The sequence below is a fragment of the Trachymyrmex cornetzi genome, unplaced genomic scaffold (assembly GCF_001594075.2).
Source record: "Trachymyrmex cornetzi isolate Tcor2-1 unplaced genomic scaffold, Tcor1.1 scaffold439, whole genome shotgun sequence".
Lineage (NCBI taxonomy): Eukaryota > Metazoa > Arthropoda > Insecta > Hymenoptera > Formicidae > Trachymyrmex > Trachymyrmex cornetzi.
The window spans coordinates 17,583-33,331 of NW_017299168.1; the positions used below are offsets into that span (position 1 = coordinate 17,583).

At 42.9% G+C, this 15,749-nt stretch overlaps 1 protein-coding gene across 1 annotated transcript; it reads right to left on the bottom strand.

The window, feature by feature from the left end:
* Positions 1 to 5,392: 5,392 nt before the first annotated feature.
* LOC108764558 (uncharacterized) lies at positions 5,393 to 7,609 on the bottom strand. The gene is made up of 3 exons (XM_018512840.1): positions 7,523 to 7,609; positions 6,925 to 7,422; positions 5,393 to 6,847 (listed from the first exon to the last, which is right to left on the bottom strand). Exons 1-3 carry the CDS (start codon positions 7,607 to 7,609, stop codon positions 5,393 to 5,395), a joined length of 2,040 nt encoding a protein of 679 aa, XP_018368342.1.
* Between the last annotated feature and the right edge of the window lie 8,140 nt (positions 7,610 to 15,749).

Sequence of the window (15,749 nt, forward strand, 5' to 3'; positions counted from 1 at the left end):
TAGCAAAATCACTCTGAAAAAAATTCTCATTGTATCTTATAACATTTCTAAGAATTTTTGATTTTTATAAAGATTTTGAAACAATATACATTGTCTATTCAGATTTATGTTTTCATCGGAAATTATGGAATGAGAAATCTTAGAAATGTTAAAGTATTATGTATAATAAATTCCTTAGAGTCATACAACGTATAATTTACAGATCTGCAAGTTTTTTAAGTTATAGGTAGTGCTTTACCCTGTAAATGTGAATTCTCAAATATTCTAAAATTTCTCTTTCTATAAATTTCCGAAAAAAAGTTTATAAAATTTGAAGGAGTTTAAGATATTTTTTCAGAAATCTTTATAAATATTAGGACCTTGAATAAGTTCTCGCTGTTTTCCAACAGATCACGTTAACAGAACTGCGTGCGTGTAGTTGAAGATGGGAACACATCGATAAGGAATTATGATAAGCAAACTTGATGTTCACTGTATGTCATCTCGCCGAAGTGTAAACAACTTTTTGTTTCATAGTGTTAAACATGTCGAGTTTCGTGCCAACAAAAGAATATTTGCGGGGAATTTTACTGCACTACTTTATTAAAAAAAAATCTGCAGCTGAAGAACACAGAATTCTTGTTGAGACTTACGGCGACCATACTCTGTTGGAAACAACATGCAGAGATTGCTTTAGACGCTTCAAAAATAATGATTTTGATGTTGAAGATAAAGGACGCTCTGGCGCACCGAGAAAATTTGAAGATGAAGAATTGGAGGCATTACTGCATGAAGACTCATGTCAGACGCCAGTTGAACTTGCAGAATCATTAGGAGTTGATCACACAACAGTTTCGAAACGTTTAAAATTATTAGGAATGATTCAAAAGCAAGGACAATGGGTGCCGTACGAGTTGAAGCCGAGAGACGTTGGACGGCGTCTTTTCACGTGTGAACAGCTGCTTCAACGGCAAAAAAGGAAAGGGTTTTTGCATCGTATCGTGACTGGCGATGAAAAGTGGATACACTACGATAACCTTAAGCGTAGAAGATCGTGGGGTAAGCCCGGCCATGCATCAACATTATCGGCAAAGCCGGATATCCATGGTTCGAAGCTTCTGCTCTGCATTTGGTGGGATCAGCTGGGTGTAGTTTATTATGAGCTGCTCAAACCGAACGAAACCATTACGAGAGCTCGCTATCGACTACAATTGTATGATCAAACGAACTTACCTGTGAAGTTCGATCATAATTATGCGAATGCTTCGTCTGAGTAGACAAGGTAGTCATGTTCCATGCTACTTCCCACCAACAAGCATTTTAAAGCATGCGCCAAAAAACGAGGACCGCTGGCGCTGCGTTGCCGCGCGTGCGCTGTAAATCTTCATGTTTCAAAGCCTTGTCACAAAACGCCCTGAGAAAGGCAATACGTAGTATCTTGGGTTAAAGGGAGGGAAGGTCTACTCGGACGAAGCATTCGCATAATTATGATCGAACTTCACAGGTAAGTTCATTTAATCATACAATTATGCTCCGCTTCGTCCGAGTAGACAAGGTAGCTGTTTAAAGCTGACGATTTTGTGACGATGCAGGTTTATTCCCTGTGAGATAAACGTAGATTACTTACATATATATATATAAATATATATATACGAATATATCCTCTATCTATACATAGAATCGCAAGACTCTAACGATTTAAGATAATCGCTCGTGAAATATCCGACGATGGTATGATGGGTCTATTATAAATGGGTCTATTAAAAATTTGCAAAGGTAGACCCTTGAGACCAGCCTGCAGTCTTTTGGATGTTTTCGATACTAATACCTCTACGAGCTGCTGCCGAGGAGCCGGCATGGCGTGTTGTATGAGTAGAAAAAATTCGAGGTGTCGATTCCTCCCTCAGAGAGAGTTATTCTAATCCATCGACTAATAGACTGAGTGGAGGCTGATCTTATAGGTTTTCTAAAAGTGAGAAACAGGGCTGAAAAGGTATCCGATACGGAGCTAGCAGTCTTATCTAAATACAAGCGTAAAAGAGAGGTGATGGATAATGCAGGCTGGTCCTCGAAATGGTGGAAACCGTTGCGGGTTGGTAATGGTTTATTCCAGACGTTTTAATTCGGTCAGGAATTTTAATAATTACGGCATCCGTCACGAACTGGATATTCTGTCTACGTATTAGAGATAAAGTCTGTACTTTCTGTACTGATGCTAAGATTAAGAGCGTAGCTAGCTTACGGGTAAGTAATTCTAGACTTAAGGTTTCATGCGGCCATAAAGATGTTAGATAACGTATGACGGGTGTTGGGTCCCAGGTCAATGCGTACTTTGGTTTTGAAGACTTCAACACTGACACACCCTTGAAAAGCATTTGATTTTTTTTTTGTCGATACCAATGTCGCTATTGGTTATCAGTGATAAAGCGGATCGGTGAGAGTTGAGGGTTCCGTAACAAGTAATATTATGAAACTGTATTGATAGAAAACTTAGCACCAAGGGTATGTCAGGTTGGAACCAGTTGACGCCACGCTCGCTACAAAAAGATCACCAGAGCCTAATAGGCTTATTATATTGCGCTATGGTTGAGTCCGCAAGGGATGCCAAGGCCATTTCTATGGATTCTTCTGGAAATCCTTTCCGCTGAAAAGCTTGGCTGATAACTTCCCTACAGCCAGAGAAATGTTGTGCCACATCAGATGTTGACTCCTGAAGGGAGAAGTTAGTAGATTTGGACTGGGCTCAAAATAAATTAAATGTGAAATACATAGTTTGTGAAAAAGCAGAAACCATGGTTGAGCTGGTCAGTTAGGGACTGCTAAAATTCCTTCCGCTTTATCATCTATTATTTTCTTCAGAACCTTTGTAATTAGAGCGAACGGTGGAAAAGCATAAAAATAGAACTCGCTCCAATCTAACGTAAAAGCGTCGACGGCGAACGCGAATGGATCAGGAAACCAAGAAACGAAAAGCTCGCACTTTGCGTTGATGTGAGAGGTAAATATGTCTATATTAAAGGGACCAAAATGTCTCCTAATTTTATTGAAGTAGTGGGAGATGATTTCCCACTCGGTTTCTGTTGAAATTATACGTTGTCGATGGAGGGGATATACGAGGCAAAAATATATAAATCCCGAGATTCACACCACTGCCAAATTGATTTTGCAAGTGCTGACAGTTTGGGGAAGCGAGAAGAACCGCCTTTATTAATATAAGCAACTGCTGTCGTATTGTCTACACGAAGTATAATAATATATCCTGTGAAAGCAAGTCGTTTTACAAGAGATTTGAGAGCGTATTCTATTGCCTTCAATTCCAGAAAATTTATGTGTTCAACTCTATCTCGGTTTGACTACCAACCGTGCGTTCGTTTCTCTTTCATGGACACGCCCCAGCCGGTAGGTGAAGCGTCCGTAAAGATTGTTATGGAGAAACTACGCCTCGATAGAGGTCTTGAGATTGGAGGCGTAACTTAATCAACCACTATTTAAAATCAGTTCGGAGAGAGGAAGAGAGCGTCATACGCGCATCGTAATTATCGTCGTGTTCTATACAAGCAAGAAACTTCTGTCTTTCGAAATCTCGAATATATATAAACCGTAAGGAACTGCACGGCAAATGGAAATCAACGTTCCTATTAGACTCGCGAAATCGCGTATCTTGCAGTTTCCTTTGTTAGAAAATTTTTGGAGCCTGTCGGTTATGGCTGTTCTTTTGCTCTCTGGGATGGATATCAGCATCTTTGAAGAATTTAAAATGAAGCCCAAGTATCTTCTTTTCTGACTTGGGATGAGCTCGCATTTCTTTGGATTAATTAGGAGTCCTAAGGAGTCGAGTAACTGAAGCGTCTGTTTCACATCTGCAGCACAGTCCTGGAAAGTGTTACAAAGATTAGAAGGTCGTCTAAGTATATGACTGATAAAAAACCTCTGCCTCGTAAAAAAGCGACCACTGGTTTCATTATCTTGGTAAAGATATAAGGAGCTGAAAAAAGGCCAAACGGTAGGGCCGTAAACTCAAATATTTCTTCCTGAAAGGAAAAACGTAAATATTTTCGATATAAGATGTGGGAGGCAAAAACAAATTCGTTAAGAGGTTTGAGATTTAAAATAAATCTCTTCCCACCGGATGCCTTATCTATTAAAAAATATGAAGAAAGGAATTGATCCGGTCGAAACTCGGCGCGCTGTATAGCTCCTTTATTCAGTAAGCGAGATAATTCCGCTTCGTAAAGAGAGCAATCTGCCTTGCTCAGATGTGGTTCCCGTAAAAAGGGTCGGGAGGGTGGACTCTGGATAAGAGGAATTATGTAACCCGAGATCGCATTGAGAATAACCGCGTCATCCGTGATACGGGACCAACTGTTTACAAATTTGCCGAGTCTACCAGCAACGCTTACCTCTAACGATGGTATCGAGGTCTCCTCGTTCGAGAGTTCCTCGATCGGGATCTCGATCGGCGTCTTGTCGATCGAGATGACGCCATTGCTCCCCGACGAGACATTGGTTTGCGAGCAAAGGCCTTTGCATTTCCCTGTAAAGGGGTTTTCTATTGAAAACGTGGTGTACTCTGAACTACCGATTTTGCGGTTGGAACTGTAAGAGTCTTTAACAATTTGTCCGCTGCTACTGCATCCCTCATTTTACTCAAATATTGTTCACCGAATAGGTGGTTATCGACGGGGGAGGTATCTAAGGCAATCTTAGCGGATGGAGTCAACATCGGAATAATCAGGGCACGCCTGGCCTTCGAGATGTGCTGTTGTACGTGGGATAATAAACGGCCTGTATCACTTGCTGTCTCAAATATTCGTCTCTCTTAACGGATGTCGGGGGAATGGTCTGACGCACTTCGATATTAAGCGTAGGAGCCTTAGCTAGGGGTAGATTCTGTGGCACTACGTATTTCTTGCGTAATGCAAGGAGAGTCTCTTTCTGTAGACCGCTAGAAAAAATAGATGTCCATGTTTTTTGTAATTAATCATAAACCGATGGCCCCGTAGCTATGTCATCTAAATTGGCTTCCATTAAATCTCTCTTGAAAGCCGCAACGTCATGCTCTGCATCGACGGGCTCCGTCGCAATAGTCTTCTTCTTCTTCCTACTATTTGGCCAGGCAGCCAACCAGGCTGAAACTAGGCCATTGAAGTCTGCATATCTGGTTGTTAAACGTTGGGGGTTGCCGACTTGATGTGATGACGCGCGATCTCGATTCCCCTCCCCACCACCAGACGCCTGCCATCATCCAACGGTGAGTCGCGCGCCAAAGGAGAAAGGGAGGGGGAAAGAATGTAGAGCAACTAAAAGAAAAGCTCGTTGGCCTTCATGTAAGCCAAGAGCAGACGACATAGTTTAGGAGAAGGGGAGCGAAGGGCCGGGAGGAGGTTCGGGGAGGGATTAGGAAATTTCTGCGCTATGTAATTTCTAATGGGAGATGAGTTGGAATTGAAGGTTTCGCAATGGAATATGAGGTGATCGATTGATTGTCGAGGATCTCCGCAAGGACATGCGGGAGATTCCACCATGTTGACTCTATGGAGACTTTGACATTGACATTTATATGATTTGATCTCAAGCGGTTAATCATTACAATTTCTTCTCTTGATAAATTGGACCCATGGAACCATGCTTTATTAGGCGAAGCGTTATGGAAATTTTCATAATACAGGATGCCTTTAAAGCTTGAAACAATCTTCATACTTTCTTCGGACTGCCTGTTCGCTTGTGCAGTAGATTCCGTGAGAAGTTCCTTGTAAGAGACCTTGAAGGGAGGTTTGTATCCCTCTATAGCTGCTTGTTTGGCCGCAGCATCTGCAGATTCATTGCCTGGGATCCCGACGTGAGCAGGCACCCAGAAAAAAATTATTTCTTTGTCTTGTTTGGTAATGTTGAGATAAGCTTGTTTAATGTAATAGATTATGTAGTTGCGATGAGCCTTAGTGGAGTTGCTAAGTGCCTCCAATGCATTTTCCGAGTCCGAAAAGATGACGTTCTTCTTGGTGTTGAGATCCCCAATTAGCTGAATGGCCTGAAGTATGGCCCATAGTTCCGCCGAGAATACTGAAGTTTCAGAGGGTAATTTGTGTTTTATTGTTCCCTCCATGTCAGGCGTGAAGACCGCTGCGCCCACCGCGCCGTCCTGACTCTTTGATCCGTCAGTGTACCAGGAGACAGCATCCTGTCTGTAATTAAAGGATTTGTGATAGAAATCCGCCTTAGTCAAGCTGAGGTTATCCTTCTTATCACAGCCTTTTAAATCGCTAATGTAATTTATTTGTAGAGTAAGGACCTCATAGGAGTGCCAGTAAGCAGGTGGGTAGGTGGATCGATGAATGATGCTCTTCTCTCCGCGACTGGTAACGTAGTGCTTGAAGAGTCTAGATTTGCTGATGGCGTCGATCCTGCAATTCCTACTGGTAACCGCTAACTCCATTTCCTCCAGGGAACGGTAGACCAAGCTAAACCTGCTTGCCATGGCTTTGTAAATGAATCTCGAAGTAGTTAAATTAAGTCTAATGTCAAAGCTGATTTCTTTTGCTTCAGTTAACATGACATTGATCGGCGGCGAAATGCGATATCCCATAGCTCCCCTAATCACCCTATACTGCAAACGCAACAATTTGAGGTAATTCGGCGAGGAAGAGGACCATGTGAAATAGCGGCACCCGTATTCCACCGCACTGCGGAAGGTGGCTCTGTACAGGGTGAGCAGAAGACCTGGATGAGAGCCCCAAGTAACACCCGACAAGGTAGCAATAATGCCAGAAATTTTTTTACCTTTTTCAATAAAGTATTTAAGATGATGACCACCCTTAAGACCGGAATCCAGAATAACTCCTAAAAAGCACTGAAAATGAACTCTGGGGACCTGATTCCCATTAATTATTAATTTTGATGAGGTTTTTTTCGCAGGCCCTTGCGAAAAGCAAATCCAGCTAGACTTGCCGGGAGATAATTCCAGATTTCTGTATTTAAGATACTCGTGCAACTTGTTGAGTGAAGCTTGAACCGATTCAGCAGCAATCCTCGGGTCTCTATGTGTGGAGTAGAGTACACGTCATCGGCGTATTGCAGAAAACGGGTGTCAGGGTGTAAGTGTTGACCCAGATTCCTGAGATAAATGTCAAACAGCAGAGGGCTCAGGGTAGAGCCTTGTGGAGTGCCTTTGTATGTTAAATAAGGTCCTTGAGATTCGCCGTCGACCACGAAAAACATGATTCTGATGCTAATCAGGTTCTCCACAAATTTCCTAAAGAGAGCTGGAATTCCTATGTCCTTCAGATCCTCCAAGAGGATAAACGGATCCACGTTGTCGAACGCACTTGCAATGTCCAGAAAAGCCGCAACCGTGACAGAGTGTTCGAAGAAGCCAGTTCTGATTGCTGTTGTAAGAACGGCTAGATTATCGTCGCAGCTCCTGAAAGGCCTGAAGCCTGCCTGAGCCTGAGGAAGAATCGGGTTAGATTCCACAAACCAGCCTCTGGTAAAGAATTCGCTCCATAAGCTTACAGACACACGACATGAGCGAAATAGGTCTAACCGCCTTATTGCCAGGTTTAGGTATGAATATAACCAGTGAGGTTTTCCATGAATCTGGGAATATTCCCTGGGAAAAGATTTCGTTGAACATAGACAGCAAATAGGTCTCATGTTCCATGGGCAATCCAGGCGCGGAGTTTTTTCTGGACGAAATTTTTGCTCTCCGGTATTCGCTCATGGTCAGGGGGTTGTCCAACCCAGCATGTGTATTTGTGTTTTTCTCGTCCTCCAATTTCATATCTGTCAAAGTTTTGGATCTATTACAAAAGGACGACGGAGGACACAGTTTGGAGATAGCTTCCATGGCGATCCGTATATATTCTTGCTGCGGGGAGTCTTGTTGCGACGCCCTCCTCTTGAAACTTTTAATCAAAACCCAAATCTGACTGGTAGGAGTCCTTGCATTGAAGCCATTCACCAGGGTGCGCCAGCCTCTTCGCTTTTGTTCCAGAAGTACCTTGGCACAGTTTAAGCGGGCCCTTCGGAAATCTTGGTAGTTCTCCTCACAGGGGGTGGACAGGAACTCTCTGATAGCTTTCTTTCTATCACGAACCACTTCGGAGCAGATCTCATTCCACCAAGGCGGAAGTTCTAATTTTTTTATTTGTACAGAGGTGCGCGGAAAACGCTTGCTCTCTGGGAGGAAGCTCCTGGCCACCTCAAGGATATTGTTAATGAAAGCGTCATAGCAACCTAATAAATCATCTCCAACTTGAGCGGGAAGATCCTTGGTAGCGGAGAGCAGAGTCCGAGACAGATCCTGGCACATTTCTTTAGATAACGGTATTTTATAGTAGAATTTTTTTTTGAAGCAAGCTTGGATGCCGATTGTCGTGATGACGGGGAAGTGGTCACTGCCGAGAGTGTCGGATTCTGTTTTAGTGCTGCACAGAGGTGCCAGGGAGGGAGACGCCAGAACCAGATCTATAGTTGAGGTAGTAGCTGATGAGACTCTCACAAAGGTTGGCGCTTTTCCATTGAATATGAACAAGTCATATTCTCCAATGATCTGATGAAGGGTCCTTCCCGAACTAGAGTGTGTCCCGGAGCCCCATGCCGGATGATGAACATTGAAATCTCCCAGAATAATAAGGTTCTTGTAACCTTGCAAGCTGTTGAGCAAAGATCTGAAAAAGGAAGCGCGAGTTCTTTGCCCGGGGTGTCGATAGACATTAACGATAACCACCGGTTCAGAAGTTAGACATTCAATTCGAACCGCATTGAATTCCACTGATGGATGCTCAATATTCTGGAGGACGACAAGCTCAGACTTGATATCCGTTCTTACTAGTGTGCATATGCCTCGGTCTCCTGGATGGGTTATATCCTTTCTATATACGTTGAAACCTTTAATATTAATGGCGTTATTGTTTTTAAGCAGGGTTTCTTGGATGCAGAGAACATGATAGTCCTTTGCAATTGAAAGCAGTGAAGGGAGTCCACTTCTAATTCCATAGCTGTTCCATTGAAAGATGTTGAACCGTTTGTGAGATGCGTTGCCCCCCGAATATGTGCCCGTGCCAGACCCGCGACGCCGGCGAACCGGCGAGGGCGACGGCGGCGCCGCCACCGATCCCCAATCCGCCGAATCGCCGCGCGACAATGGCGAAGACAAAGGACCACGCGGGCCGCGCGGGAAGTCACTGACCTGATTGGCATAATCGCGTGAAGCAAATGAGCTAGTTCCGAAAGTTGTAGTTGCAACCCAATTCATAATCGTAATCGAATGCAGTGTCTTGCTGCTGTTCGAACCTGTTGTTATAATCATCGATGACATGGGGGGTTCTAGGAGAATCTCTCGCCTCTCTGTCAGGCTGAGGAGCAGAGGAAGGAGATTGAAAAAAGTATTTACCAAGAGTTTTAAGAAGCCTGAAAATGTCGCTAAGAGCGCCGGCAATATTGTTATTCTGGAAGTGTGAAAAAATTCCAGTTGCCATGGCAAGCAACTCAGCAAAGTCCAACTCGTCAGTCGCCTTACCTGCGTACGCACCCCGAGACTCTGACCATTCGGAGGAGTAATTGGAGAAGGCTATGCCGTTGCCAGACTTGTGTGAGGCTCGGCCGTTAGCCTCGATGAGAACCTGGCGATGAGCCCCTTCATCATAGCCACCCTGGAGCGTGCTGGGTTGAGCCGCGTGTCTGCAAGATGGAGGCGCCGACGTAGGCGTCGGCATCGGCGTATTCCCTCTGCGAAAGACCTGCTTGTTTCTTTGTGGCTGTGGCTGTGGTTGAATCTGAGATTTTAAGGTTTCAGCGTATGAGCGGTACACATTTTCAGGTTCTTCAGTACCTAGAAGATTAAATCTGTTAGAATTTTCGAAGTGAGTCTCTTTACCGCGAGAGAGACTGGGAAAGTTGTTTGTATTATTTCTCAGCGATGCATTGGGAGGTAGAGAGGAGGGTTTCCAACCATTTTCAACCCAGGTTCTTGCGTCCGCTATGGAAATATTTTCTACAGCAGCAAGACTGACTATAGTGCGTTGTTTAACAATCATTGGACAGTTTTGGCTATTGGCCCAATGGTCGCCTTGGCAATTGATGCATCTGGGGCTCTCCCCCTGCATGCGACACACCTGATCTGCACTGTTATCACCGCTGCTGTCATGCTTGTCCTCACCACAATGCAAACATCTAGGATGCTCTTGCACGAGCCGCTTACATGCCCGACTCTATGGCAGAGGCGGCAGATTCTCGGTAGTGGAATATAAGGGCGAACCTCATGCCTAACCTTGAACAAAAAGATTTCTTGCGGCAGGATCTGACCTGCAAACTTAATGCGAATTGTCCTAGATGGGACATATTCGATCTTATCATTTGTGACGCATCTCTTGTTTAGTCTCTGCACATCAATTATCTTGGCTTTTGGCGATTCCAGTCCTTCCTTTAGAATGTCCAGCTCGATTTGTTGCGGGATATCACTGATTAAGCCTGTCCTAAGAACCTTGAAAGAAGGAATAAATGCTTTCAGGTTATGTTTGGTGAACACAGAGTTTTCCACCAATCGATTGGCACTCGAGGCCAGGTTTTGACTACAATCATTATCTTTCCTCTACCAGTTTTCTTGATTTCGAGGATGTCAGGAATACCAGCTTTAACTTATGAGTGTGGAATGTACGATATTGTCTCGAGAGTTAGGATATACGTAAACAACGTACGGGCCTGTATCGCGCTGACTGTATCGCGGCGTTATTTTGTTGCTCAAGTTCTGGTTGGCTGAATTTTCATGCAAATCCGCCCGAACACTGGACGGCGAATCAGGATTACTTACACTCGCGCATGCACCTTTCTTGGCGGGAGGTGCATGCTTGTTTTGAATTTTGTCCTCTGCAAGTCCTGGCAATGCTCGTTTCTTAGCTTGCCTTTGTTTCTCATCGATGTCCATGGGGGACGAATCCGTGTCCCTGGAAGGCCCAGAGGTGACGGAAATCGCCCCAGCTGGACCCACCGAGCATCCATTACCTGCGTTATTGATGCCGCCCTCTGACGCAATCACCCCGTCTCGAGGGGGGCCCGGCATTGTCAGGCCAGCCTCCTTGTAAATGTCTTCTAATAGAATTTGAGAGGCCTGTTCGCTATGCGGAGAACTAGGAGGGGAAAATATATTAGAGTCGGAAGGTGAAGAAGGATTTAGAATAAGAGTCGGGGGATTGAGAGAGAAAGATGCGCTCGAAACACCGCCACGGCCATCATCCCCCACCCCAGGGGGCTGAGGCATGATGCCTCAAATTGAGTCAAGCCCTTTACACTGTATTTTGCAGTGATGGCACAAAGTTTATGTTCAGAAGTCCGGAACGAGAAACGTTCAAATAACTAAAGCAAAGCGCACAATAGCTATTCGCAAGCGAAATATACTCGCAACACGACCAAACAACACGGAGACAGGAGACACGCGTCCGCACCCCAGCGCTGCCAGATCGACACTACCCGTCGCAATAGTATTCGTCGCCTCATGCATTGCTGTAGAATTGTCTTCAAGGGCCTTATCTAAAGGGACAGATAAGAATCGCTATATCATACTTACGTCATGACGATATGCAAATAGCTGGGCTTCGTGAATACTAGACTGTGCGGCTAGATATTGTTGAGCATGTCTCTACGGACAGCTTCAGAAAATGTTGGACATAACCAAACTCAAGGTAATGGTTCTTTGTCCGTAGATTAATGTCGAACGTTTACGTACCTCGCGGGCAACCTCACGAAACGATGGACGGCGCCATACGTGCGACTTCGTCCTGACATATAATCTAAACAGAAGCGGCGTACCCATAACGGCTGGCGCTTCATTGTCTGATCCGCTGTCACAAAAAATCGAGGTAGCGGGGGCCGCATGGAGGTTAGGAGACTCTCGCTGTTTGACGCAAACTGCGTTTGACTGTGATAAAACATCTAACAGTTTATCCAGTTTTTCCTCCAAGGCTGTCTGACGTTCTGATGAATACGAGTGTCCACGAGATGATCTTCGGTGGCGATTGACAAAGCTTCCGGGCGATCGCGATCGCGATCGATTTAACTCTGAAGATGTTCTATAATACTCTCTGTCATGACTGTCCTTATAAGGGTGAGCTCGAGAGTATTCTCGATGCTTACGAGACTTAAATGAAGAGTGTCTTCCCATTTTCTTCAGAAATTAATAACACACGCAACACGATGTTGTGGTTAAGGAGAACAAGCAACACAATGAAGATTTACAGCTCACGCGCGGCGACGCAGCGCCAGCGGTCCTCGTTTTTTGGCGCAAGCTTTAAAATGCTTGTTGGTGGGGAGTAGCATGGAACATAACTACCTTCGGTGCGTTCCGTTTCTCGCATGATGCGCATAATGCGTCGTTTATCCTTGTTGCTCACCAAATGTTAAACAAGGACAATGGATGCATCATGCGCATCATGCGCGTTACGGAACGCACCTCTAGTCTACGAAGCGGAGCATAATTGATGCGTTTGAGCCGAGCATTGAAGGAAAAACGGCCGCTATACGAGCAGAGACACGATAAAGTGATTTTGCAACATAACAACGCACGGTCACATGTTGCACAACCGGTGAAAACCTACTTGGAAACGCTTAAATGGGAAGTCCTACCCCACCCGCCGTATTCACCAGACATTGCCCCTTCCGATTATCACCTGTTCCGATCGATGGCACATGGGCTGGCTGAGCAGCACTTTCATTCTTATGATGATGCTAAAAAATGAGTTGACTCTTGGATAGCCTCAAAAGATGGGTCGTTTTTCCGAAATGGAATTCAAATACTGCCAGAAAGATGGGAAAAAGTAGTGACTAGCGATGGACAATACTTTCAGTGACATGTTTTTTACGACTTTTGTAAAATAAAGCATTACTTTTGACGAAAAATCAGCGAGAACTTATTCAAGGTCCTAATATAAAATAATATATAAAAAATCCTTAATTTTACGACAATTTTTTTATCATATCGGTGTGACGTTTGATTGCAGAAAAGTGCATTCTAGCCGACTTGCACTTCGCGTCTGTGGCTCCTGCGTAGCTAGAATTCTTTTGTGCTTCAACACATAACACGTACACACACATAAACACACGTACACGTACATCGACACGACGACGCGTCGCGAGATGTGGCGAGCGATCGGTTCTACAAGATTTCCTTGGAACGACATTTTATATCATGCTCTTCTACTTTTTTGTGCGATCGGGAGAGGATCATTTATGCTAGTCGGATTAATCATACAGAATGAATCGCGAGTGAACACTGAGATTCAATCAGGAATTGACAAAGCGATCCAGGAGTATCGAGGGAGACGAACTGATTACGAAAATAAATTTACTACACGTGCTTTATCGATTCCATGATGATTAAAAGTTTTTTTTAATAATTTCTTCGGATGCTTGTAATCCAAGAAAGATCATAGAAAAAACTTGTATTGAGAAAAAAAAATGGAAAAAATATAGATGAGTGACTGCCAAAAGTGGCCTCCACTTTACAGTCAATGAATAATTTTATCACATTGCTCCGATAAACAATCTCTACGAATAAAAATCTAGTACGCGAGTATTTAATATATTCTAGCATTTAAAATATTGTGTTCTTAAATTGATCTTAAAGCAAAAATTTTATTAATTTATATAAACTGAAAAACAGGTTATCGTAAAATTACATTTGCCGAAAATTTTTGGCAGCCACTGTATTTTGATTATTTTTCGTTCAAACAAAACGAATAAATATATAAAATGTACGCGTTTGCAACAACAAATTAATCGACAAATTAATCGTTTTTTAAAAAGCGACGAACTCTCGATACCCTGAGATCGGTTTTCTCCGAGAAGCACAAAAAATCGCTCGATCGCCGTCGTGCGAGTTCATAGGGTGTGATCATTCATCTCGCGAGTGGAACGTCTCCTTCTTGCACGCAAACGCCCGTTCGATGTTCGTTCGACGAACTTACCTATATATATATACAACATGTTACTTAATTTATTATATTTTAGGATAGAACGGATGTGTTTTGAAATAACTTCCGAAAGCTACAGCAGTTACGTCATCGAGAGAGAGAGAGAGAGAGAGAGAGAGAGAGAGAGAGTGTGTGTGTGTGTGTGTGTGTGTGTGTGTGTGTGTGTAGTTTATTGTGTAATATTTTGTAAAGTTATATCGAATCCCCTTAGAGTGCATGGCGACTCGAGGTATGTTACCGCTTTCGTGCAACAGCAGCAACAACAGCAACAACAGCAACAATCTCCTCTCTAAGGAATCCGAGTTACACACCGATACACGTTTCCCCCTTTAACGTTGCACGTTAATTAGCATCTCGACGCTACTCTGATTATTTATTATTAATTTATCACATACGACGTCTCAAATAAACAGTCATTCAAAGCGAGCATCACAATTCTGAGACTTGTTTGGAGACTTGAGTGCTCCGTGCTTTGGATTTGAAAAACCCAAATGGCGAATCGGCAGTCGGCTCGACGCGGCAAAGGAAAGGCTCGCATCCGCCCTCGAAAGGAGCCCGTGTTGATTCCTAATCGGGCGAAGGGATGCGAGCGTCCCTTCCGACGCGAAGAATTAATCCACGATACCAAGAGAGACGGCCTCCTCGGTCGTCGGTTTAAGATCATATATAGTACAAAGTAAACATATATATATATATAACCCTTCCATTAATAGCAACAATGATTTTAACGTTAAAAAAATCAAAATGTGTTTCAAACATGACGTTTTTCGTAATATCTTTCCAGTACACTCACATATTTTATTTGGAAATATGCTCGTGTTGATATCTTGATATTATTTTCAAAAATTGAAAATTGGCACTTTACAGTTAAAAACGGTAAAAACGAGTATTAGTCTAATTATTCATTTACTTTTTATTTTTAAAAATGCATATTTCAATAGTTTTGTGACGGTTACATCGCCAGAAAAAAGAGATAAAATTTAGAATAGATAATTGTCGCCGGGAATATATATTGTATTCTCGAGATCCGCGTGAGAATACGAGCAAATATTAGAGACCTGCTCAGCTGTTCAAGCTAGAAAAAAAGAACAACACAGAGACAAACACGTGACGGTTAAGGCAGGGAACGTAAATAGCGATTAAAGCGAATATTAACTGACAATAAGATTTTATTTGTATTTCCAGCTTAGATACAATGTAATGTAACAAGTAGACAAATAGAATCCGACTCTGCGGTCGGGTGCATTGGTGCACATGCCGTGAATCATCGGAAAAGGCAACCGTTGCCTCTCAGAAAAATTATAGAAAAGTAACCGAAGCTTTCTCGTTTTAAATTATAACGCCGAGTTGAGAACTTCTCGAAAGTTCAATAAACAAAAACAGCATTTCTCCGAGCTAGAAGGAGATTAGGAGCGAGGAATAAAGTGACTCCTCCGTTGGCTATCGTCGCGACAAGACGTGTACTTTCGCGGGCTTATAATAAAGGCATATTAATTAAGTTGGAGTCAAGTAATTCGACTGTCATTTCTGATAATCACCTTCCTATCAATCACGATACCAACACGCGTAATAAATTATAATTAAAGTGAAGTTGTAATAATAATATAAATAGACATAACTCAACCATGATACAACTAAAGTTTTATAATATTTTTTCATGATATATTAATATTTATTAATAAATATTAATAATATATATCTTAATGTCATTCCAATTTTTTAAATTTTAAAACAATATATATTACAGATATCAATACAAATGTTCCACCAAACAAATTCTGTGCGTATACTCGTAACTTCACGTTTGAA